The following is a 24583-nucleotide window of genomic DNA, read 5'->3' as shown; positions in this document are numbered from 1 at the left end:
TCTAGAGAGGCAAATTGCAATGGCAGTACAAGAGATCTGGGTAGAGCAATGTCTTGCACCATCACTTCTGACAACTCCACTACCTCAACAGAGGCATTTTCAAGAATGACAAAGAAAGCAGAGGGCTTCCCAGGGAGGAGCACAAAGTTGAGAAGGCTCAGGGACAGCCTCATCACAGTTTCCAGTACTTATAGGGCAGCTACAAAGAGGATAAAGGCTTGCTACCAGACACCACATGGCGAAGAAAGGAGGCAGTGAGATCAAGTTTCAATAGGGGATGTTTAATCTTGATAAATGAAGTAAGTTCTTCACAGCAAGAACAACCAGTTGCTGGAACAATGCCTACAAAAATGAGGGAGAATCCTCATCACTGGAGGTTTTCAAGACATGGTATCTAGATAGAATCTTACCCAGGCTCCCTTTCCCATGAAAGGTTGTACCAGATGATTTTTCAAAGTCTCTTGCAACCTGGGCTGCTCCATGATCCTATAGAAAGGTGTGCTTCCAAGTGAATCTTGGCTGTAAACTTCAGCCCATAATCTGAAATCCATATTGATATTTTCAATTCAGAGAGATTAAGAGACTTAAGAATGCAGATCCATATTCCGCTTCATTCAGCTTTCTCAAGCTTTGATTTATTTTGTGCTGAATTCATGGAGGATCTCCTTTGATATTGGGCTTCTGTCATATCCATATTTTGGCCAGTGATATTTTCTGTGAAGATGTTGATTGATTTGAAACATTTTTGAAGAAAAAATAATCTGCATACTAAATAATCAGAAATCATCTATAGAGATAGAATTTGTCTAGAAAGAAAAGAGACATTTCTTTCCAGGTAACAGCCTGAACAGGGCTATTAGGTTTTTGTAAATATAATTAGTTGCCATCATCTTCAGCAAATGAGTGTAGCCCAAAGTCTCACACTAAAACAAAATGCTCGTCACTGTCACTGTAAAGGCTGCTACAATGACTCTTACAGCAATTCTAAGGTGCTTGGATCATTTGATCTAGGTTTCCAGTGTATAGCATTCAGATGGTCTGAGTCTGCCTTGCAGAGTTCTTATTATAATCACATTTCATTTCTCTTCAGGTTTTGCAGTACAAGTCATACTTCAACTTTTTCCCAAGTTTCGTTCCTGCTATATGTTCTTCAAATGCTTTGTCCATTTCCTTACTCTGATCATCAGTGAAAAGATTCTTCCAGTCACTTACACCACCTTCAAAGAAGCAGGAATAAACTCTTGAAAACCAAGACATTTCATTTTATATTCTATAGAGCTGTCATTTTTATTGCATTGTACACTAAATTGTGTTGATCCATTTTCCAGATGAAACATTTTTCTATACCAATATAATTTCGTGCAATCAATGGACTTACATATGTATATGTGAATCATCTTTTGCTATAATGCAAAATAACACACTGCACTTTAGGACACCATTTTAAAAAAGGCAGCCTAAAATCCTGTTTCACTCCATCTCTTTCCTCTAGTCAGCTATGACTGGCAAAGTGGAAGATCCTTAAGAATTAATTAAGAATCATCTGCCAGGAGGCAGAGGTGATTTTCTGCTCCTTTGACAGCTTTATTTTTATCCAGTCATTACTTTAACACAAATTGCAGAAATAGATTCTGACAACCAGGTTCCGTCCTCATGTCCATGTGCCCCCCACTACACTGCAAAGGTCACTCCCTTTTCTTCCCTCTCTTGGTGTCCACCTGGATTCTTCCTTGCTTGGCTTAGTTCTAGTATGTAAGAGTGAACAGGAATTTGGCAGTGGCCCTCTCAGAAGATTCCCATACTCTCCTACAGTGTGGTCCCTCCACTCAGGCTGAGTTTGGCCCAGTGCTGCCAGCTCCAAAGGCTGGGCACTTGGTGATCCAGGCACAGAGGGGGAGAGGAATTCAGACACATGACAGGTCCTCCTTCCTGCCAGCCACCTGTGAGCAGCCAAGAGTGGCTCTGCTGTGAGACCCTTGCTGTGCATCTTCCTCACCAGCCCTCCTTGGATACTCTTCTCAAGCAAAGCAGTGATCACCTGCTTGACACTACCTTACAATTGTAACGTGAGTGCAGGAAAAAGAACCAGACAATGGCCCAAGTCCCAGAGAGTGGCACATTTCTATCTATGAGCCCCTTGGAGCTTCCTACCTTTGCGAAAGAGAACACTGCCAAGTGATCCATGGGTCTTGTCTGAGTTTTTCTTCATGGACTGGAAGCTGCTCCTGTCTACCACCAGCTGGAGCTGTTCCTCAGTCAGAGGAATTCCAAAGAACGTGGCTATGTTTTTCACACTCAGGGCAGGATTCTGGAAAGAGCAATGTAACATATGGCATGACTTTCAAACAAATGACTGCTTTCCAAGGTGTTTGCACTTCCCTATATTTCTCTGCTGGCTGCATACATATCATATTCACAGAGCTCTCTAGGACTAGGCTGGGTCATAATGTTTCTCTTCTCCTTAATTATTTTGGAGGAGACATGAGCTGCCTTCCTGTAGATAACAAAATATTATATACCATTTACAGTTGTGTAAAATAAACCATGCTGAAAACACAAGAGCTCCTTCCCAAAGATTGATTACTGTTGATTTAGATTTACAATTATTTGGGCTTATATTACAGAATTCACAGAATGACTGGGTTTGAAGACACCTTAGAGATCATTGAGTCCAACCCATGCTCTAACACCTCAACTAAACCATGGTATTGAGTGCCATATCCAGACTTACAGATAAATAAAAAACAAGAATCATTTGCACAAGCCAAATTTTAAGAGGGCCTTTATGTTTGAATTTCAGCACTTTTTCCCTTTAAAACAGATTCTTAAAAGAAGAATCTGTCTCACACACCTTGGATGCCCTGCATTCATATAAGGGTATATTAGTTAAAAAAAAAAATCCCTTCAAGTATAAAGTATTTGTAAATATTGAAACCCTTACCTCTTTTACCTCTTCATAAGTTATTGTCATAACATTTTCTTTGTCAGCATATTTGTTCCATTCAGAGAGGTATTCAAAATAGCATCCCCAGGCCACTAAATAAAGCAAAAGGATCCAAAGATTAAGAATAAATTTAGATTATGCAAGTTTTGCTCATTAAGTTGTATCAGCCAAGGGCTTTATTAATCAGGTTTATGACAAAGTTCACACCCTTCTGTGGGAATTATCAGTTGTGCTCCAGTCTTAGGTATATGATACCATTTGGAATTCAGAAAATAAAACTTGTTAACATTTCAAGACAGCTTTGAGTGCACCAGAAAAGCTATCATCTTGCAGACCATCTTGTAAGATTCCCTTAATCCAGTCTAAAACCCTGTTGAACCACTCTTCTGCTGGACATGTGCTACCTAAAACTCATAACTTTAAACTAGTGCTATTACTTTTAAAAATTCATTAGAATTTGTCCCCTTTTTAATGCACTAGACTTATTCCAAATAATTCCTTTCATCCAATTTGTCTTGGAGGTGATTATAGAGTTCCATGGACAGAACATGATGGACATAGGAGGGCAGGGGATAGAGGGGACCCAAGACAGAGATAAGGAAGAACTACCTCTTCCAGGAAAAATACCAGTTTGTACAAATTTTAAAAGCCTGTGGAAGTGAAGTGTTTTGACAAATATTTATCCTCAAGCAGTAAGGCAAGCATGGAAAATTTCAGAATTCTAACTCTCAGTGTTTAATCTCTGGTTTGTACTGTAAACTAAAAATTCCTAGAGAAGCTGATTTACCAAAGAACAAAGGTTTTAACACAACAAGAAATCATTGGACAATTGAAACAGATAAAAAATTATACTGTACTTTTCTTTGTCATGAAATCTGTGAAGAAATCACCCCAGGTCTCATAGGAGGGAAGAGTAGGCAGGCCATTGCAAAAGTGGTAGAAAGATGTAGCAACATCTTTTGGATTACGAATCAGTAACAATATCTAGAAAATAATTGTATTACTATAGAGAAAGACAGGGTAGACTACAGCACAAAAAAAGAAATAACAATAATATACTTTATAACTGCAGTTGGGGATTTCTAATGCCTTGTGTGCTCCTGCAAGAAGTAGCAGTTTCATTCCCAGATCCGGAAATGCAGCAATTAATTTTGCTTTGGTACCATAAGAAGATGGTTGCCTATAATTATTATCTTTAACTGATTAACCAAATTATTTTTGCAGAATCTAAGTATGTTTTGCTCAATACAAGCATAGTTCATCATTTAAGTGGAAAACTCACAAAAATATAAATTCTCATGGAAATTTGACACATTGAACAATGCCATAAAATTGCTCCCACAGGAAATCACATCAAAATCCATTTTGTCTCTGGAGGATTTGTTTAAATACTGCAACTCTCTTGTGGAAACGGTCGCAAAGGGGCAAATAAGGGCAAACTGTGGTTAAGTGAGGTGAATGGCAGTTCTTAAATATGTAGAGCCTTAAACACGTAGAAATGGCCAGGCTAAACACTTGTGTAAAAAAGTGTGATTCTGAATATTGGCAAGAAAGCATTACATTGGCTCTTTAAAAAATAAATCCGTTGAATTGTTTGCTTTAATACATTACAATCAGCACTCACCTTGGCATTGTTTTGGAAGATAGATTTGGGAAGATTTTCAGCACGGAGATGAGTAACTATAAATCTTGGAGAAGGTAATTTGGTCATTCGCTTGAAGAATTGGAAAGAAGAACGTGGAAAGGTCAGTTAGTACAAGTATTCTTTTCATTAAACTGTGCTGAAATGTGGCATTGATGAACTTATCTACAGTTATTGGCTGATTGAAGTGGGGTTATTTTGTTATTTAGTCAGTGTTGTCCTGGGATACTAGTGGGCTGCTCTGAGTAGCTCTAATCTTCAAAAGCCTATGAGCAATTGGAGAAAGGACTATCCATTGTTTGTTCTCTTCAGTGATAATTCTCCTCAGGTCTGGTAGACAAGGGATCAAACCTAGAGGTGGGGTACAGATTAGCTGTCTCTGAAAGCTGAAGCATCTCAAGGACTGAGAGAGGGGAGGAGGAGGAGGAAGAGCTAGTAAAAGAGACAAATGCTAATATTACATGATTTGACACTTCATGAAGCTCTTCTTAAATACAAAAGATGCTATGTTGAATTTCTGAAGTTTATATGTATCTCATGGGTATGTCCTCCTCTCAGTCCCAATGAAGTGTCTGTTTATTTGTATGTGTTCAGTATTTGACAGTCCCGGGTAAATTAATCCTGACCAGATGCCACATAAAGAGGAGTGGTAAAGTTCATATGAAACAATAGAATAGATCATACTTCATATACTCAGTATTTGAAGCGCATAATGTTGATCATTTCCATACATATTCTGTTCCCACCTCATATTTCTCAGCATCTCCAACTTCGAGGTAGGGGAATTCTTCTGGTTCTTCAGCATTCACGCTGCTTTCACTACCTGGTGTTTTCTTTTGAGATATGGCTATCAGATCAGTTAAGATTTGACTTAGCCAGTTTGTGCCTGAAAGAAGAAAAGTACAATAAAACATTTGGAATGGACAGAAATGGATTTACCAGGGAAGTCAAGAGGTGCTAGTACTACCAGGTGAGTTACCTGGTCTCCTTTCATGCCATACAATCACAGTTGACTGTCTGGTCAACCACCACCCAGGATCCTACCTTTGCTCCTCATAAGGAGATATTTCTCCAACTTGAACACTTCAGTACACTGTAAACTAACTTGTATACTGTAAACTGACTAATCAGGGAGAAGAACCACAGAGATTCAACAAGGAAAACCCACCTTAATGTAATAAATTTATTGTGAGACATATAAGGGAGACTGGGGTGATGAACCTGTACTCAAAAACCTAATGTATTAAGAGTTTTCTGGTTTACTGGATTATCTTTGGAAGAAAGATGGGTCACTGCACTTCAAGACAGGAGCAGAACTAGATCAAAAAATTTTGCACTCATTTTCTTTAACAATAGGAAAAACCCTCTGAAGTGACATTTTCCAGACACATTTAGTATCTTTTTCTTCAAAAGATAACAAAAAGCCTGCAGAGATCTCCCATTCCTAATTAACCATTTCCTGACTTCTGGACACTGGGTGCCTACATCTTTCTCACTGTAGTCTTAGCTAGTGCAATCCAGTGCATAACATTTCTTCAAAAAGAAAGTTCAATAAAAAAGCAAAAACTTCACAATCCTCTCAGCTGTGACTATCCACTGTAAAGCAGTGTGAACCAATTGCTGTAAGAGAGAAACACCAAGATTAAAGTGTGTCTGAGGCACAGCTAATCCAAATTTTTGAATTTCATGTGGACCAGTGCTTTGAGGCAGATTGAGGAAATAGGTAGGGTAAACTTGCAACCCTAGGAAAGATGTCCTCTTGATTTTCCTTAAAGAATACTTAAAAAACAATGTAATCACTTCAAGGACTACAAAAGTATTTTTGATAGCTATTTCCTTACATCTATGTGAAATAAACTAAAGAATATTGAATATACCATTTGAAGGTACCAAGGGCTTCATTGTAAAAATATAAAACTCTTAACTGAGTAGATCATGGAATATCAGGCGATCTAGTTACCTTTGGTGTAAAAAACTGTATTTTGATTCTCTCCAATTTGTGCATTTACCTTCATGACTATAAAAGTAAAAATAACAAAAACCATCTGATGCTATAGGAAAGAAAACCAGAATGTTCTTCACAGTCTAATGGAAAATTTCCTATGTCAAATATTCGTAAACAATTTCTGGAGCTTTTGGAGAATGAAATCAGTTTTAAAATATTGGTGAACATTCTAAATACAATTATTTAGCATAAGTTATGTATCATATCATATATATTTCATATATTTAGTACAAACCTTGTTACTTGCTATTACAGAACCTTGTTTATGAAAATAATTTAAATATATTCACCAGATTTAGGGTATCCTGCCAAAATTACATCATCCTTTCTGGCTTCAAAGGACTCCAAGGCTTTGAAAATTTCAGGACTGCAAACAGCAGCAGGATAGAGAATTCCCTTGTAAGAAAAGAGCAGTTCATCAGGACGCATTGATTTGGCAGCTGCCATTGCCTTATCGACCAAACCAATAAATATTTTCCTGGACTTCTCCATTCTTCTTCTTTCTCTCACTCAGACACAGGCTCTGTCACAGTGTGAAATGCTGTGTAGAAGGAGAAACCCACAGATTGTCCTTTAATAGGTGCTTGGTTTGTTATTTTTTTTTTCTTAACCCTATGAGCAATAAACTTACATGTTTCTGAACCTGTAAAGATATATACAGCTACAGTCAAAGACCTTTGAAATCAATAGAAGTTGAACATAAACTAAGAAGATAAGCAGACAAATGCAATTACATTCTAGGATAAAGGGCTTAGATAATTTCTAAACATCATGCCTAAAATTCTGTGATTACAACACAGAGTTTAGAAACAGAATAGAACAAAATAGAATGACAGGAATTGCAGATTGGAATTGAAATATCATGATGAAAATCCTCAAGGCAGCTCATCTCTTTCCAGTACTTGCTGCTAGTATTTTCTTTTTTTCTTTACTATATCACTCATCATTCTCATCTAGGAAATCAAAAACTGTTTTCCTGGACTTTTCCATTCTTCTTCTCTCTCTGTCACTGAATGAACTGCTGTGTAGAAGGAGAAACCCACAGATTGTCATTTAAATGGTGCTTGGTTAGTTCTTTTTTTTTTTTCTTGACCCTATGAACAAGAACTTACCTCTTTCTGAAGCTGTAAAATATGCAGTAGCAGTCAAAGACCTTATGCAATATGAACCTTTGAAATCAATAGAAGTTGAACATAAACTAACAAGATAAGCAGACAAATGCAATTGCATTCTAGGAAAATGACTTAGAAAATTTTCAGGCATCATGCTAATAATTCTGTGATTACAACTCAGAGTTTATAAACAGAATATAAGAAAATAGAATGACATGCAGTTAGATAGAATAGAATGCAGATTGGAATTGAAATGTCATGATCAAAATCCTCAAAGCAGTTCATCTTTTTCCAACACTCAATGCTGGGATTTTCTTTTTTTTCTGTATTATATCACTCATCATTCTCACCAAAGTTAGATAAAATGTGTTGGGACTGGGAGAGGTGTTCAGTGCACTAGAGACTGAGCTGAGGACACTCCTGTGAGTGTGGCCGGCTGCTCCCGGCCGCTGGAGCCCAGGAGGGCACAGGGGCACAGGCACTCTTGGGCCACTCGTCAGACTGCACTACAGAGGCCTGTTTTCCTGGTGCTTACACAAAAATTACTCATTTCTACATTTCTTTAATGAGCTCAGTCATTGTTTAACAACTGATCAGTGCTTAGGGAGGTGGTGAAAATATAACCTGAGCTACAGTGAGTAGTGTTTATCCTGCACTTCACATGATGAGCTGCTGACTGCAGTGACCCCAGTAAAGGAACTGGCTTTAGGCTCAGGTTCAATATTTAAGTCTCTGGCAAAAGGATTGATGTGTCACAAAAAATGAGAAAATAGTTCTCCCTCAAAATGTATGCCAAGAATTTACATGCCATCCTTTCTTATCTCCATCTCTTGACTGCTGCCTGTTGGGCCCTGGAAGGAAGGGGACCAGCAACTACATACCTGCATGCTTTTGCCATTTGCTCTCCCCAAGGGATTCAAGGGAGATCCAGGGCTCTCCCTGGTCCCTGAGCCATAGTGCAGTGCTCATGGGATGATCTAGCCCTGCATTTTTACATCTACTTTTCCCAGTCCATACAAAATCTTTCGCTTTTCCCTTCATCTCCCTGCTTTCTGTAAAATATTGTCAGCACAGAAAGGCTAACTATGTACAGGCATAATCTGAAACCAGTGGATATCACATGGCCTGGTCCATCTGATCAAAGACGAGTGCCAAAGGGCACAAAGTTGGCACCACCTGCACCATTTATTTGACTGACATCAGCTAAAAGTTGCTGTCCTATGAAATAGCACTTGTGCTGATTCTTCATGTGCAGCTAGCCACCCTAGCAAAGCAAAAAGCAGCTTACTTAATTTTTCTTCTTTATCTTCCCTTGGCATTGAACCTCATGTCCTGAACTAAAGATAAGAAAATGTGTTTAGTAAGCATTTTTACCTGTTGGCATAAGAATTAGTTGGGACAGTCATCCCTAATTGTGGAAAAAGAGGGAAAATGACCTGTAAATTATGAGTGTCATGTCATGCAATAGCATCGTGTTAGAGTAGGGTTTCCAAAATACTTTTCTCTGGAAAAGTATTCCAGAGAAACCTTCCGAGGATTTCCAGTGTATTTTTGCAAGAAAGGGCAGTCAGGCCAATTATTCCTGGGAAGAATATTTTATTCTCATGAACCAGAAAAAAAATAAAAAGCCAAACCCTGTATTTGTGGAGGAAAAAATAATAAGGACACATAAGTAATGAGAAGGGATTTTGAGGGCAGTCATATTTCTTGACTACAAAAAGAAGCAGGATCAAGGTTTCATAAAGTGAGCCTTTGATACAGACATCTGCCATGGCACCTGAGCTGAGGAATGGGCTGAGAAGTGCCTAGCCCCACCCATGTGATACATGACCCTGTGATCCTGCTAAACAGTGAATCCAGAGACTGACAAGAAAGCATCACTTGATTCAAAATTTCCAAAAAACAGCTTTAAAACATATAGTGATTAAAAAAAGATTAAAAACAGGTTAAAGGATTTGATTCTCCCCAGATTAATGGTATTTGTTGTTCAAGCCACCACCGTTGCTCTGAAGGTTTCTGACTTCCCACACTGACCAGACCTGGTTATGGAGCTTTGCAGAAGGAGGCTGGAGACATTTCTGTGACAGCTACAGGACAGTGCCAGCTGGCTCTTACACGGTGCACAGTTCTGCCCATGCAGATCCATTCCCTGTTAAATGAAACAGCTTCAAAGAATGAGAGCTTCAAATCATGTGCTCCCAAATGCTAAATAAGAAGAGGTATGTTTTTATAATTATTTCTATGATCTGCATTTGCCTCAGTAAAACTCTGAGGAAGGCTGCCATAAATTAGTCCTTTAAAATAACCAAATCAATTTTTAAATAGTTCCTGTAAGATTGATGCAGTCAAGAAAATGCCTTAAACCTGCTCTGTTCATTCATTTACAACAACAAAAGACAGAAAGAAAGAGAGAAAGTGAGAAGGAAAGAAGGAAAGAGAGAGAAAGAGACAGAGAGAAGGAAACAGGGGAAGGGAAGGGAAGGGAAGGGAAGGGAAGGGAAGGGAAGGGAAGGGAAGGGAAGGGAAGGGAAGGGAAGGGAAGGGAAGGGAAGGGAAGGGAAGGGAAGGGAAGGGAAGGGAAGGGAAGGGAAGGGAAGGGAAGGGAAGGGAAGGGAAGGGAAGGGAAGGGAAGGGAAGGGAAGGGAAGGGAAGGGAAGGGAAGGGAAGGGAAGGGAAGGGAAAGGAAGCCTGCAAGGGTAGTGAGATGCAGATGCCCTGGGTTTCTGTGAATGAAAAGCAGGGCTTAAATCAGAATTTGCTCTACAATGGAAATATATGAGTAAGTTTCCCCTTTTAAAAATTTCATGTGGATCTGATCAGAGGAGAATCAAAGCCTTCAAACCGAGCCCAGGGGGTGAGGATGGCTTAGGTTATGTGGCCAAAGCTGTCTGCACACCCACAAAGGAACACAGCAGAGCAGTGAAGGGGGAATCAAAACATTACCCTGCCCACAGACTCCCGTGGCATCAGCTCATCCAAGGCCTATCTCCACAAGCTCAGAGGAGCTCAGGCAGAGTGGAATGCAAGTTAAGGACTCTTAATAAAGGGACTGGAGCCTGTCCAGGACCCTTCTATGGCTGTTCCAGGAGAGCTTCAGACCCAGTGTCCTGGTGGGAAGATGGTCCATCAGAATGATCAGTGCAGGAGAACTTCTGAAGACTGGCAGGGGCTGCTGTCTGGTGGATATAGGCACATAAAGAAATGCAGAGGAACAATCTCTCATGATTGCACGTGACCTATTATGTCAGGATTGCATGACAGGTATGAAGCAACTGCCAGGAAACAAATTATGTACCAGCCTGCATGATACTACTAATGTTGCCTTTACAATTTAGATAGTACTGAAACGGAGATGAAAAATAACTAATCCTCAGTACCAGATCAGGGTGGATTTTCTTGTCTTCTCTAAAAGACACTTTGGGCCAGAGAAGTAATGTCCTGTAAACTTTTCTAGGATCCTCATTCATATTTTATATTCCTCTAGAGTAGTAGAGTCTTTTTCATGCTGGTCACTTTTCCTGACTAGGTCAAAGCTTGTCATAATATCAGATTACTCCACTATAGATTATCTACACAAGCATACCATGCTCTTTCTTCTACCCAGAATTTCCCTGCTTGTCTCATATATCTCAGGATCCCCAAATTCTAGATGCTGAAATGTCTCAAGCTTCTTTTCAGCATTTATTTTCTCTTTCATTTCCTCTTCTGCATATTTGGCATCTGCCAACTCCTTTACCATTTGTTCAAGCCAATTGGTTCCTGAAAAGATAAAGACACCAGTAGGACATCCATTACACTTCACTTTTTCATGTACACCTGGCAGATGTAAATCCTGTCAAATTGGTTTCAAGTGAACCACTTTGGTTCAATGTTGTACTTTAACCTTTCAACAAATGCGTGTGTGCTGGTTTTCACAGCAATGGAATTAATTTTCCCCATAGTGGCTGGTATGGAGCTATGTGTTGAATTTGTGCTGAAAACAATGTTGGTAACACAGAGATGTTTTAGTCATTGCTGGCAGTAATTGCACAGTGTCAGGGCCTCCTCTGATTCTCACACTGAGCTGCCAGAGAGTAGCTTGAAGGTGCACAAGAAATTAAAAGGGGACACAGATGGGACAGCTGACACCAGCTGATCCAAGGATTATTCTCTTCCATATGGAGTCATGCTCAGCAATAAAATGTGAGGGAAGAGGAAGGAAAGAGAGATGCTGAGAGCTCAGGCACTTGTCTTACCATGTCACTGTCATGGGTGATGGAGCCCGGGACACAGCTGAACATTTGACTGGTGGAAGGATAGAATGAATTCCTTACTTTGCTTTGCTTGCACACATAGCTCTTGCTTCAGGTATTTAATTGTCTTTATTTCAGCCATGACTCCTCTCACTCTGTTTCCCTCCCCCATCCCATTGCAGGTGAAAGAGTGAGTGGCCCTGTGGGGCCACTGAGTTGAGCTGGGAGTTTCCAGCTGAGGGTAAATCACAGCCCTGGTGAATAATCAACCAGGGTGTGCCCAAGGTCAAAGGGGCAGAGCTGTTGAGCAGATACTGTGGAGTGCTACCTTGCTTGCTTCAGGGTCACATCTCATCCCTTGGCAGAAGCAGAAGCAGACCTCTATTGCACTTTTCAACTCCTTTCAACTTCCCTACTTATTGGTTACCACACACTACTCCAGAAATGGATACACCTCCCAGGATAAAGGTTCCTTGCAGGCAATGGCTGTGTCCTGCATCCAGGCACTGTAAGGCAATGTCCAGACCTGAGGACAGGTATCACCCAAACCAGATTTCCCAGGATCAAATACTCACATCTGAGAATTTTTTGTAATTAAATCTGACAGGAGAGACAGTTGCATGTGAAGTTTTAGTGCAATAGTGTAAATCAAATTCTACTTGTACTACTCACTTCCTTTTCTCTGTCCTTATGTCCATAATTTAGTCTTGGGTGGAATTGTTCCTTCTGGGGCTGTTAGTTGTGTTCTGGGGGACACTATTTTAGAAGATAAGGAGTGCTGAGATGGTGAAATGTTTTCTCCACTGATCATCCCAACTGAGAACAGGCAAAGGAAGGTGATTTACCCTGTGAAGGGGTTTTTCACTCTCTTTCGTGTCCTTGAATACACTATGGGTCTCATTCACTACATTTATATAAAACCCTCTTATCACATCCTTGTCTTTTTCTTCATAAATGGATGTTAGACACAAGATTAATTAAACATGAGACATTATCGAATGAAAATCGTACCTGCAAGACATGGAAGATTGCATAAAATTGCCTACAAATAATAATTTAAAATTATTTGTCTGGTCTCCAAAAATGCAGAACCATCAAAATAGACCATTTTATTGGAAATGATACTTTCTCTATCAGTACTATTTTACTCTTAAAAGTTGAATACACTGTTCATATATTATGCTTTCTGTAAGCTTTGTTTTAGTTATTCTTTTCAGCTCTTTGTTCATAAGATAACTCTGAATTGCAGGGGAAAATTTCTTTCTCTTCTCCAGTACAAAAGAGTAAGGGCAACAAGAAATTATCATTTTTTTTATCCTTTAGGCCAGCTGCCTAAGAAATTTTCTTTGGAGCCATCTGCCTGAATCCTGAGGGAGCCAGATCACTAAAATACCTTAGCATGAAATGTAGCAACCTGTCCCCTGGGCCACTGGGGACACAGGTGCCTCCAGCTCCTTCAACCCTCAGACTCTGCTCTCTGCTCATGAGCAGGGTCTCCAGTGCTGCCACAGCCAGATGTCTGTCTGTCTGTCAGGAGCTGCACACAAGGGGGTCACAGCAGCCCTGTCTCTCTAGAGAGGCTCAGCGCAACCAGGGATCCTGAGGATGCCAGCAATCCAAGTCCCAGTCCCAGCACTGTCTGCCCAGCAAACAAAGTGTCTTGGGCTGTGCAGCTCAGTCAATGTGGAACGGCCCCAGTGCTCCTCAGGGACAACTCTGAGTTGCTCAGTTAGCCACAGGAAGATCTGACTTGGATGGAAATGTTGTCATCAGGAACATTTGCAGTACACCATAAAGAGAAGATGCACCTGAATGGAAGATTCAGCCTAACTTTGATTTGGAAATGGACTGGGGAAAAGATATGAAGTGGAAGATGGGTTAATATAATTTTTCTGGCTTGTTCATTCTCTTTAAAGGAAACAGATAAAAATACAATATAAACATAATTTTCAGTGAAAATTTCTCTGTTTAGGCACCATAGGCAACACTAGACCAAAGAGAAAGATACTTTTCTTTTTCTCTTTTTTTTGACGATTGGTAAGAATCTAGAAGTAATTGTCATGGTTTGATGCTGGTCCAATGCCAGCCTCCTGTCGCAGACATTTTTTCACAGAAATCCTTTCTTTGGGATTTGTGCATCTTCTGGGAAGCAAAGGCCCCAGAAGAAGAATGTAAACAATTGTTATCAGCTGCTGTGGCATGCAATAGGATGCACCTGTGATTGGTTCATGTTCCATGTTTATAATTAAGGGCCAATCACAGGAGCAAGCTGGGGACAGAGTCCCAGGACACAGAACTTTGTTACAGATTCTTTTCTTTTCTATTCTTAGCTTAGCAGCTCTGCAACTTCTCTTCTTATTCTTTTTAGTATAGTTATAATGTATTATATATCATATATCAATAAATCCAGCCTTCTGATCATCAAACAAGATTCTCATTCTTCTCTCACCCCAGCGACCTTATCAGGTCGCTGTAATGGCCTCCCCCATGAAAATATATTTTCCCTAGTTTCTGCTGTGAGATGTGACCAGGATTAGAGCACAGCAGGCTCCAATTTAGGAATAAAGAAAAAAACTTTATTAACCTACAACTGTATGTAAAAAGAAACACACACAGAACTCAGAATGAAAACCTTCCAAAAACATTCCTCCTCCCCCCCACGCAATTTCTAATACATAACACCAGGACAAAACCTTGGATTCTCAATTCAATTACCACTTCTCAGAAAACCAACTCTCAGTCCATTACTACCCTTCAGATAATCAATTCTCAGTTCATCAAGAAGAGTGAAGTCCCTCTTGTACCATAAGCTTCCCCTGGAAACACAGTTGAGACCTCTTGTGTTTCCATGTCACACGTGGCACTGCCCAGAGAACATTTGCCCTTGTGACCTCTTCCTTCCATACCCACTGCCCATGGATCAGAGCTGCTTCTAGGATTCCCCTTTTAAGGATGCTTGGCCCAGTTAAAAAAAAAATAGTTCTGTCCATGGCTGTACAAGAAAAGTCCAGCCAAAGGCCACTCCATCATCTCCTCCCACCTAGGATTCTTCTCAACTTCTCTCGGACATCTTTTACTTGCACAAACTTGCATCACACTGGCCCATTTCCTCATATTTCATCTCTGTCTCTCTTCTCATTCAGCTCCAGGAGGATCAGCATTTGTAAGGTTTCCATCATCCAAGAAAAGGGTTAAAATCTCGGGCTCTCCCTGCCCAGAACTCCCGCGCTGCCCTGCTGGGCACCTTCTCTCACTGCACCCTCGCTGTGCCCCCCGCTTCTCCTTCAGCCATGCTGCCAGTACAGGATATCCAATTTCAGGGGGGCACAGGCACAAAAACAGGCGCTCTCTCCCTCTCTCTCTCCGGAGGGGGGGATGACTCCACCCTCCCATCCTTCAGGGGCCTTCACCTCCCCTCTCTCTCCAAGGCCCTACCTCACCCGGCCGCATGGCTTCCCCTCGCCCACCCAGCCCGCAGCCGCATCTGGGCAGGGGGGCTCTGACCTCTTTCACCAACGGGAACCAAGAGAGCTTCCCCCTCTGAGATCTCTGCTTTTAACCTCCTGTGTTATCAGAGACTTATCCATGTCCTCAGTGGCCATACCAGGTGGCAATATTCAAATCTGAGCACCTATTGGTTTGACTACAGCATCCCAAAAAACTCACTTCTTTCAAACCAGGACACTAGAAACTCTGAGAGCTCTGTTATTGTGTCAGTCAATTACGTCTTACCTTCAAAACAGGTTCCCAAGTTTTTCTGAATTGGATCTCACACTTACTGGCCTCATCTCTGCTTACTTTTCACTCCCTCAAAATGTCACTCATCCATCAAATTTCCTTGTCTACATTCATTTTGGCATGCTTGCCTTTTCCATTTTCCATTCTTCCACCTCTTTACCCCCCCTGAATGCAAGGGCCCACTGAGTATCTCTAATGGAGCAAAAGCACATGAGGTGTTACTGTTCTGAATAGCTCTGTCCTTCAGAGTGAGATTGTTAAGGGCACAAAGGGACTGAATTCAAACCTTGGGATGACACAGGAGAGGAAAAAACAGCAAAAACAGGTCATGGTCTGGTTTTGAACCAGATCAGCAGGAGCAGAATAATATCTGAGCCTTTTTGTTCTAGGACTGTCATCATGTTAGTCCTTGCTAAGTGATTCCTCTGGTGTTTTTAGGCCAATTGCTACCTGATAGAGCAATAGTTTAAAATTGCTCCCTTTACCCCCCCCTCAAGTACCTATTACTTTGGCTTCCCTTTTCTAAACATAGAGTTTTGCATTTTCCTTTACTAAACATTGGGTTCCGTTATCTTCTCAATGTGTAATGTTTCAAATTGTTTTGCCATTTTCCTAATACTTTCAGCCTTCTCTTCTGATCCCCAGACTTTACAAGTCAGTCATTTATGATACATTCTATGATATTAGTCTGCCCACCAGTGTTAAAAACAAGACTGATTGTGATCAGAACTCACCACGAAAGGAGATTGCTTTAATTGCCCTCCCAGTTTTGCTATCAACCAGTATATGAAGTGTGACCATAAGCAAACTATTGCAAACAAGTTCATCATATCCATGGGAACAAGTGGATATTCCTGAAAGTATTGCTGCTGCTGTCATTGCTTCTGAATGCCTTGTATTGCTGTTGCATGAATTTCTAAGTCTACTTCCAGTACTGTCATTTCTATAACCACATTTGTACATTACCATCTCCACATCAATTTGTGTCTCTTAAATCACATAATTTCAGGCCCTCCCAATGCTTTCATCTCTTGTATTTTCTGTCAGTGGCTTACTCAAGAGGTATCTTAAGGAGGATCACAAACTTCTTTAACATAATCTATATTTACTCTTTCCTTTTCTTCAAAATGTTCCATGGCCAGTTGCTTTGTCATTTTTGCTACTACATTCCTAAGTATCAAGTTGAGGTGTCTGTTCTATTCTGATTCTTCCTTCTCAAGTTTATAAACACAGCTATTATGGATGTTCTCCTCCAGGAATCTGCTACCTTTCTGCTTGCTTACAGATAACTTGCAGTTGTTCAAAGATGCCTTGCCGCAGGACTTTCTGCTGCTCTGCTTTTGAATACATTCATTTATTTCTAAATGTTATAACTATTACTTCTAGCATTCCAATTTCTTTCCAAAAGTCTGCACATTCACTTACATCCAAGCAGAATCAACCAGGTCTTGAAGAATGAAACAAAAAGTCTTTGAATATTTCATTCTTTCCAACTCTATCTTCTATGCTTACACACTATCTGCTCAAGTGATGGAACAATGAGTTGGCTGGAACTTTTCCTGTTTTTAATTCAACTATACATACAGAACCACATTTTGCCTTATTTTTCCAGAACAGGTCCCTGGAAAAATCTGAAATACTCTGTCTAGAGAGGCAAATTGCAATGGCAGTACAAGAGATCTGGGTAGAGCAATGTCTTGCACCATCACTTCTGACAACTCCACTACCTCAACAGAGGCATTTTCAAGAATGACAAAGAAAGCAGAGGGCTTCCCAGGGAGGAGCACAAAGTTGAGAAGGCTCAGGGACAGCCTCATCACAGTTTCCAGTACTTATAGGGCAGCTACAAAGAGGATAAAGGCTTGCTACCAGACACCACATGGCGAAGAAAGGAGGCAGTGAGATCAAGTTTCAATAGGGGATGTTTAATCTTGATAAATGAAGTAAGTTCTTCACAGCAAGAACAACCAGTTGCTGGAACAATGCCTACAAAAATGAGGGAGAATCCTCATCACTGGAGGTTTTCAAGACATGGTATCTAGATAGAATCTTACCCAGGCTCCCTTTCCCATGAAAGGTTGTACCAGATGATTTTTCAAAGTCTCTTGCAACCTGGGCTGCTCCATGATCCTATAGAAAGGTGTGCTTCCAAGTGAATCTTGGCTGTAAACTTCAGCCCATAATCTGAAATCCATATTGATATTTTCAATTCAGAGAGATTAAGAGACAAGAATGCAGATCCATATTCCGCTTCATTCAGCTTTCTCAAGCTTTGATTTATTTTGTGCTGAATTCATGGAGGATCTCCTTTGATATTGGGCTTCTGTCATATCCATATTTTGGCCAGTGATATTTTCTGTGAAGATGTTGATTGATTTGAAACATTTTTGAAGAAAAAATAATCTGCATACTAAATAATCAGAAATCATCTATAGAGATAGAATTTGTCTAGAAAGAAAAGAGACATTTCTTTCCAGGTAACAGCCTGAACAGGGCTATTAGGTTTTTGTAAATATAATTAGTTGCCATCATCTTCAGCAAATGAGTGTAGCCCAAAGTCTCACACTAAAACAAAATGCTCGTCACTGTCACTGTAAAGGCTGCTACAATGACTCTTACAGCAATTCTAAGGTGCTTGGATCATTTGATCTAGGTTTCCAGTGTATAGCATTCAGATGGTCTGAGTCTGCCTTGCAGAGTTCTTATTATAATCACATTTCATTTCTCTTCAGGTTTTGCAGTACAAGTCATACTTCAACTTTTTCCCAAGTTTCGTTCCTGCTATATGTTCTTCAAATGCTTTGTCCATTTCCTTACTCTGATCATCAGTGAAAAGATTCTTCCAGTCACTTACACCACCTTCAAAGAAGCAGGAATAAACTCTTGAAAACCAAGACATTTCATTTTATATTCTATAGAGCTGTCATTTTTATTGCATTGTACACTAAATTGTGTTGATCCATTTTCCAGATGAAACATTTTTCTATACCAATATAATTTCGTGCAATCAATGGACTTACATATGTATATGTGAATCATCTTTTGCTATAATGCAAAATAACACACTGCACTTTAGGACACCATTTTAAAAAAGGCAGCCTAAAATCCTGTTTCACTCCATCTCTTTCCTCTAGTCAGCTATGACTGGCAAAGTGGAAGATCCTTAAGAATTAATTAAGAATCATCTGCCAGGAGGCAGAGGTGATTTTCTGCTCCTTTGACAGCTTTATTTTTATCCAGTCATTACTTTAACACAAATTGCAGAAATAGATTCTGACAACCAGGTTCCGTCCTCATGTCCATGTGCCCCCCACTACACTGCAAAGGTCACTCCCTTTTCTTCCCTCTCTTGGTGTCCACCTGGATTCTTCCTTGCTTGGCTTAGTTCTAGTATGTAAGAGTGAACAGGAATTTGGCAGTGGCCCTCTCAGAAGATTCCCATACTCTCCTACAGTGTGGTCCCTCCACTCAGGCTGAGTTTGGCCCAGTGCTGCCAGCTCCAAAGGCTGGGCACTTGGTGATCCAGGCACAGAGGGGGAGAGGAATTCAGACACATGACAGGTCCTCCTTCCTGCCAGCCACCTGTGAGCAGCCAAGAGTGGCTCTGCTGTGAGACCCTTGCTATGCATCTTCCTCACCAGCCCTCCTTGGATACTCTTCTCAAGCAAAGCAGTGATCACCTGCTTGACACTAACTTACAATTGTAACGTGAGTGCAGGAAAAAGAACCAGACAATGGCCCAAGTCCCAGAGAGTGGCACATTTCTACCTCTGAGCCCCTTGGAGCTTCCTACCTTTGCGAAAGAAAATATTGCCAAATGACCCATGGGTCTTGTCTGAGTTTTTCTTCATGGACTGGAAGCTGCTCCTGTCTACCACCAGCTGGAGCTGTTCCTCAGTCAGAGGAATTCCAAAGAATGTGGCTATGTTTTTCACACTCAGGGCAGGATTCTGGAAAGAGGAAGGTAACATATGGCATGACTTTCAAACAAATGACTCTGTTTTCTAAGGTGTTTACCCTTCCCTATATCGCTCTGCTGGCTGCCTACATAGGTTATTCATAGAGTTCTGTAGGACTAGGGTGACCCAAAGTGTTCCTTTTCTCCATAATTATTTTGGAGGAGACATGAGCTGCCTTCCTGTAGATTACAAAATATTATATATGATTTAGAGATAGCACAATCTACACTGCTGAAAATATTTTAGCTCCTTCCCAAAAATATTACTGGCCATTTAGATTTTTAATTATTTGGGCTTATATCACAGATAAATAAAAAACAACAATCATTTTCACAAGCAAAATTTTACAAATGTTTTTAAGTTTGATTTTCACCTTTTCATCACCTAAACCAAAAAATTTTCACACTCAACATGGATACCCTGCATGCATATAAGTGTGTATTGGTTCAGGAATAAAACGCCCCTTGAAGTATAAAGTAGTTGTAACTATTGACAACCTTACCTCTTTTACTTCTTCATAAGTAATTGTCATAATATTTTCTTTGTCAGCATATTTGTTCCATTCAGAAAGGTATTCAAAATAGCATCCCCAGGCCACTAAATAAAACAAAGGATTCTAAGATGAAGCATAAATTAAGATTGTACAGGTTTTGCTGATTAAGTTGGGCTTGCCAAGAGCTTTATTAGTCATATCTAAGGCAGGGTTTACACACTTCTGTAGGATATATAGATTTCACTTCAGGCCCAAACATTTGATACATTTTCTAAAGCAGAAATTAAAACTTGTAAGCTTTTAAAGAGTGCTCTGAGTTCACTAAAAAAGCCATCATCTTGCCAACCATCTTGTAAGAATCCCTTAATCCAGTCTAAAACTTGTAGAACCCTCTCTTCTGCTGGCCATGAGCTATGCCAAACTCATAAACTTAAACCAGTACTATCACTTTTTCCCTTTTACAATGCATTAGAATTAGTCCCCATTTTAATGCACTAGGCTTAGTCCAAATAATTCCTTTCATCCGGTTTGCCTTTGAGGTGATTATATATCACCACAGACACATGATGTTGGACATGGGAGAGCAGAGGTAAAGGGGACCCAAGGTAGAGTTAAGGAATATCTGCTTTTTCCAGGAATAAAAACAGTATGTACAAATCAAGGAAGGCTCTGGAATTGCAGTTTTAGTAAATATTAAACTCAACTAGTAAGACAAGTAAGATAAACTTCAGATTTCTGATTTTCTGTCTTTAATCTCTCTGTCTTTTCTACTGTAAACCAAAAAATACTAGTGAACCTGATTTACCAAAGAACAAAGTTTTTTACACAATAACAAATCATTGGACAATTGACATAGACAGAAAAAATATACTGTACTTTTCTTTGTCATGAAATCTGTGAAGAAATCATCCCAGGTCTCATAGGAGGGAAGAACTGCCAAGCCATTGGAAAAATGGAAATAAGATGTAGCAACGTCTTTTGGATTACGAATCAGTAACAATATCTAGAAAAAAATTGAAATATTATTTATAGAGAAAGATGGAGCAGACTACAGCATAAAAAAAAAAGAAATAACAATAATATATTTTATAACTGCAGTTGGGGATTTCTAATACCCTGTGTGCTCCTGCAAGAAGTAGCAATTTCATTCCCAGATCTGGAGATGCAGTAACTAACTTTGCTTTGGTACCATAAGAAGATGGTTCCCTAGAATTATTATCTTTTACAGATTACCCAAATTATTTATGCAAAATCTAAGTATGCTTTGAGCAATACAAGCATAGTTCATCATTTAAGTGGCAGGGAAAATTCACAAAAATAGAAATGCTCATGGAAATTTGGCACATTGAAGCCCTCACTTGCAACAATGCCATAAAATTCCTCCCACAGGAAATCACATCAAAATCCATTTTGCCTCTGGAGGATTTGTTCAAACCCTGTAACTCTCTTGTGGAACCTGTCACAAAGGAGCCAATAAGGGCAAACTGTGGTTAAGTGAGGTGAATGGCAGTTCTAGAATATGTAGAGCCTTAAACACGTAGAAATGGCCAGGCTAAACACTTGTGTAAAAAAGTGTGATTCTGAAAATTGGCAAGAAAGCACTACATTGGCTCTTTACAAAAAAAATGAATCTATTGAATTGTTTGTTTTAATACATTACAATCAGCACTCACCTTGGCATTGTTTTGGAAGATAGATTTGGGAAGATTTTCAGGATGGAGATGAGTAACCATTAATCTTGGAGAAGGTAATTTGGTCATTCGCTTGAAGAATTGGAAAGAAGAAAGTGGAAAGGTCAGTTAGTACAAGTATTCTTTTCATTAACCTATGCTGAAATGTGGCATTGATGAACTTATCTACAGTTATTGACTCCTTGAAGTGGTTTTTTTTTGTTTTTTTTTTCTTTTTTTTGTAGTGAGTGTTTTCCTGGGATATTAGTGGGCTGCTCTGAGTAGCTCTAATCTTCAAAAGCTTATGAGCAATTGAAAAAAGGACTATCCATTGTTTGTTCTCTTCAGAGATAATCTCTCTTGTCCTTGTAGAGAAGGGATCAAACCTAGAGGTGGGGTACAGATTAGCTGTCTCTGAAAGCTGAAGCATCTCAAGGACTGAGAGAGGGGAGGAGGAGGAGGAAGAGCTAGTAAAAGAGACAAATGCTAATATTACATGATTTGACACTTCATGAAGCTCTTCTTAAATACAAAAATGCTATATTGAATTTCTGAAGTTTATATGTATCTCATGGGTATGTCCTCCTCTCAGTCCCAATGAAGTGTCTGTTTATTTGTATTTGTTCAGTATTTGACAGTCCAGAGAGATTTCTCCTGACCAGATGCCACATAAAAAGGAGTGGTAAAGTTCTTATCAAACAATAGAATAGATCATATATCATATATTCAGTATTTGAAGCACATAATGTTGATCATTTCCATACATAATCTCTTCCCACCTCATATTTCCCAGCATCTCCAATTTCGAAGTATGTTTCTTCTTCTGGTTCTTCAGCATTCACACTGCTTTCACTACCTGGTGTTTTCTTTTGAGATATGGCTATCAGGTCAGTTAAGATTTGACTTAGCCAGTTTGTGCCTGAAAGAAGAAAAGTACAATAAAACATTTAGAATGGACAGAAATGGATTTACCAGGGAAGTCAAGAGGCGCTAGTACTACCAGGTGAGTTGCCTGGTCTCCTCTCATGTCATACAATCACAGTTGACTGTCTGGTCAATCACCACCCAGGATCCTACCTTTGCTCCTCATAAGGAGATATTTCTCCAACTTGAACACTTCAGTACATTGTAAATTAACTTGTATACTGTAAACTGACTAATCAGGGAGAAGAACCACAGAGATTCAACTAGAAAAACTGTCATAAATTCAACTACATAAAACAGCATGTAATAAATTTTATTATGACACATGTAAGGGAAACTGGGGTGGTAAACTTGTACTTTAAAACCTAATACATAAAGTGTTTTCTGGTGTACTGGAATACTTTCAGAAGAAAGATGGTCACAGTACTTCAAGACAGGAGCAGAACGAGATCTGAAAATTGTGCACACATTTTCTTCAACAACAGGTAAAACCTCTCTGAAGTGACAGTTCCGAGACACACTTATTATCGTTTTCTTCAAAAGATAACAAAGAGCCTGCATAGATCTCCCATCTCTGATTTACCATGTCCTGACTTCTGGACGCTGGGTCCCTACATCTTTTTCACTGCAATCTTCACAAGTGCATTCCAGTGCATAACATTTCTCCAAAAACAAAATACAATGAAATAGCAAAAACTGCACAATCCTCTCAGCTGTGACTATTCACTGAAAGCAGTGTGAACCAATTGCTGTAAGAGAGAAACACCAAGATTAAAGCATATATGAGGCAGATCTGGTCCAAACCTTTAGCTTTCATGTGGACCAGAGCTTTGAGGCAGATTGAGGAAATACGTAGGGTAAACTTTCAACCCTGGGAAAGATGTCCTCTTGATTTTCCTTAAAGAATACTTAAAAACAATGCAATCACTTCAAGGACTACCAAAATATTTTTGATAGATATTTCCTTACATCTATTTGAAATAAACCAAAGGCGATGGAATGTACCATTTGAAGGTACCAAATCTCCATTGTAAAAATATAAAGCTCTTAACTCTACCAACATACATGTGGGAGTATCAGGAATATCAGGAGATCTAGTTACCTCTGGTGTAAAAACCTGTATTTTGATTCTCTCCAATTTGTGCTTTTAAATTTATAATTATGAAAAGTAAAAATAACAAAAAAAATTTATATGCTATGGAAAATAAAATAGAATGTTTTTCACAGTCTTTTTCCCATATCAAATATTCATAAACAATTTCTGGTGCTTTCTGAGAATGAAATCAGTTTTAAAATATTGGTGAACATTCTAAATACAATTATTTAGCATAATATCATATTATGTATCATATCATATATATTTAATATATTTAGTACAAACCTTGTTACTTACTATTACAGAACCTTGTTTATAAAAAGAATTAAAATATATTCACCGGATTTAGGGTATCCTGCCAAAATTACATCATCCTTTCTGGCTTCAAAGGACTCAAAGGCTTTGAAAGTTTCAGGACTGCAAACAGTAGTAGGGTAGAGAATTCCCTTGTAAGAAAAGAGCAGTTCATCACGACGCATGCAGTTGGCAGCTGCCACTGCCTTATCTAGCAAACCAACAGGGTTTGTCCTGGACTTCTCCATTCTTCTTCCCTCTCACACACAGAGGCTCTGTCACAGACTTAACTGCTGTGTAGAAGGAGAAACCCACAGATTGTCATTTAAATGGTGCTTGGTTTGTTGTTCTCTTTTTTTTTTCTTGACCCTATGAACAAGAACATACCTCTTTCTGAGCTGTAAAGATATACTCAGCTCCTGTAAAATACATTAGGTAATATGAACCTTTGAAATCAATAGAAGTTGATCATAA

At 39.5% G+C, this 24583-nt stretch overlaps 2 protein-coding genes across 2 annotated transcripts; both read right to left on the bottom strand.

Annotated features, from left to right (window-relative positions):
* Positions 1-260: 260 nt before the first annotated feature.
* Positions 261-7607, bottom strand: LOC132070811 (sulfotransferase 6B1-like). The gene is made up of 8 exons (XM_059467889.1): positions 7223-7607; positions 6882-7132; positions 5333-5472; positions 4569-4658; positions 3802-3928; positions 2942-3036; positions 2152-2308; positions 261-1217 (listed from the first exon to the last, which is right to left on the bottom strand). The coding sequence occupies exons 2-8, from the start codon at positions 7081-7083 to the stop codon at positions 1087-1089; spliced, it is 942 nt and encodes a 313-aa protein (XP_059323872.1). The 5' UTR covers positions 7084-7132; positions 7223-7607; the 3' UTR covers positions 261-1086.
* A 9970-nt stretch (positions 7608-17577) lies between these two features.
* On the bottom strand, positions 17578-24374 carry LOC132070812 (sulfotransferase 6B1-like). The gene is made up of 7 exons (XM_059467890.1): positions 24156-24374; positions 22575-22714; positions 21799-21888; positions 21002-21128; positions 20135-20229; positions 19467-19623; positions 17578-18532 (listed from the first exon to the last, which is right to left on the bottom strand). The coding sequence occupies exons 1-7, from the start codon at positions 24355-24357 to the stop codon at positions 18402-18404; spliced, it is 942 nt and encodes a 313-aa protein (XP_059323873.1). The 5' UTR covers positions 24358-24374; the 3' UTR covers positions 17578-18401.
* Between the last annotated feature and the right edge of the window lie 209 nt (positions 24375-24583).

Source organism: Ammospiza nelsoni, chromosome 3 (assembly GCF_027579445.1).
Source record: "Ammospiza nelsoni isolate bAmmNel1 chromosome 3, bAmmNel1.pri, whole genome shotgun sequence".
NCBI classification, from domain to species: domain Eukaryota; kingdom Metazoa; phylum Chordata; class Aves; order Passeriformes; family Passerellidae; genus Ammospiza; species Ammospiza nelsoni.
The sequence above is the reverse complement of the archived record's forward strand: the minus strand, read 5'-3'. Positions and strand labels throughout refer to the sequence as shown.

Coding starts and splice junctions, on each gene's coding strand:
- LOC132070812 (XM_059467890.1), bottom strand. CDS start 24,357: ATGGAGAAGTCCAGGACAAACCCTGTTGGTTTGCTAGATAAGGCAGTG. Junction 21,129..21,798: donor TCTTCCAAAACAATGCCAAG/GTGAGTGCTGAT, acceptor ATTTTTTTCTAG/ATATTGTTACTGATTCGTAA. Junction 19,624..20,134: donor CTTATGAAGAAGTAAAAGAG/GTAAGGTTGTCA, acceptor TCCTCTTTCCAG/AATCCTGCCCTGAGTGTGAA.
- LOC132070811 (XM_059467889.1), bottom strand. CDS start 7,083: ATGGAGAAGTCCAGGAAAATATTTATTGGTTTGGTCGATAAGGCAATG. Junction 5,473..6,881: donor GGCAGGATACCCTAAATCTG/GTGAATATATTT, acceptor TTCTTCTTTCAG/GCACAAACTGGCTAAGTCAA. Junction 1,218..2,151: donor CAGTGTTCTCTTTCGCAAAG/GTAGGAAGCTCC, acceptor GCTTCTTTGAAG/GTGGTGTAAGTGACTGGAAG.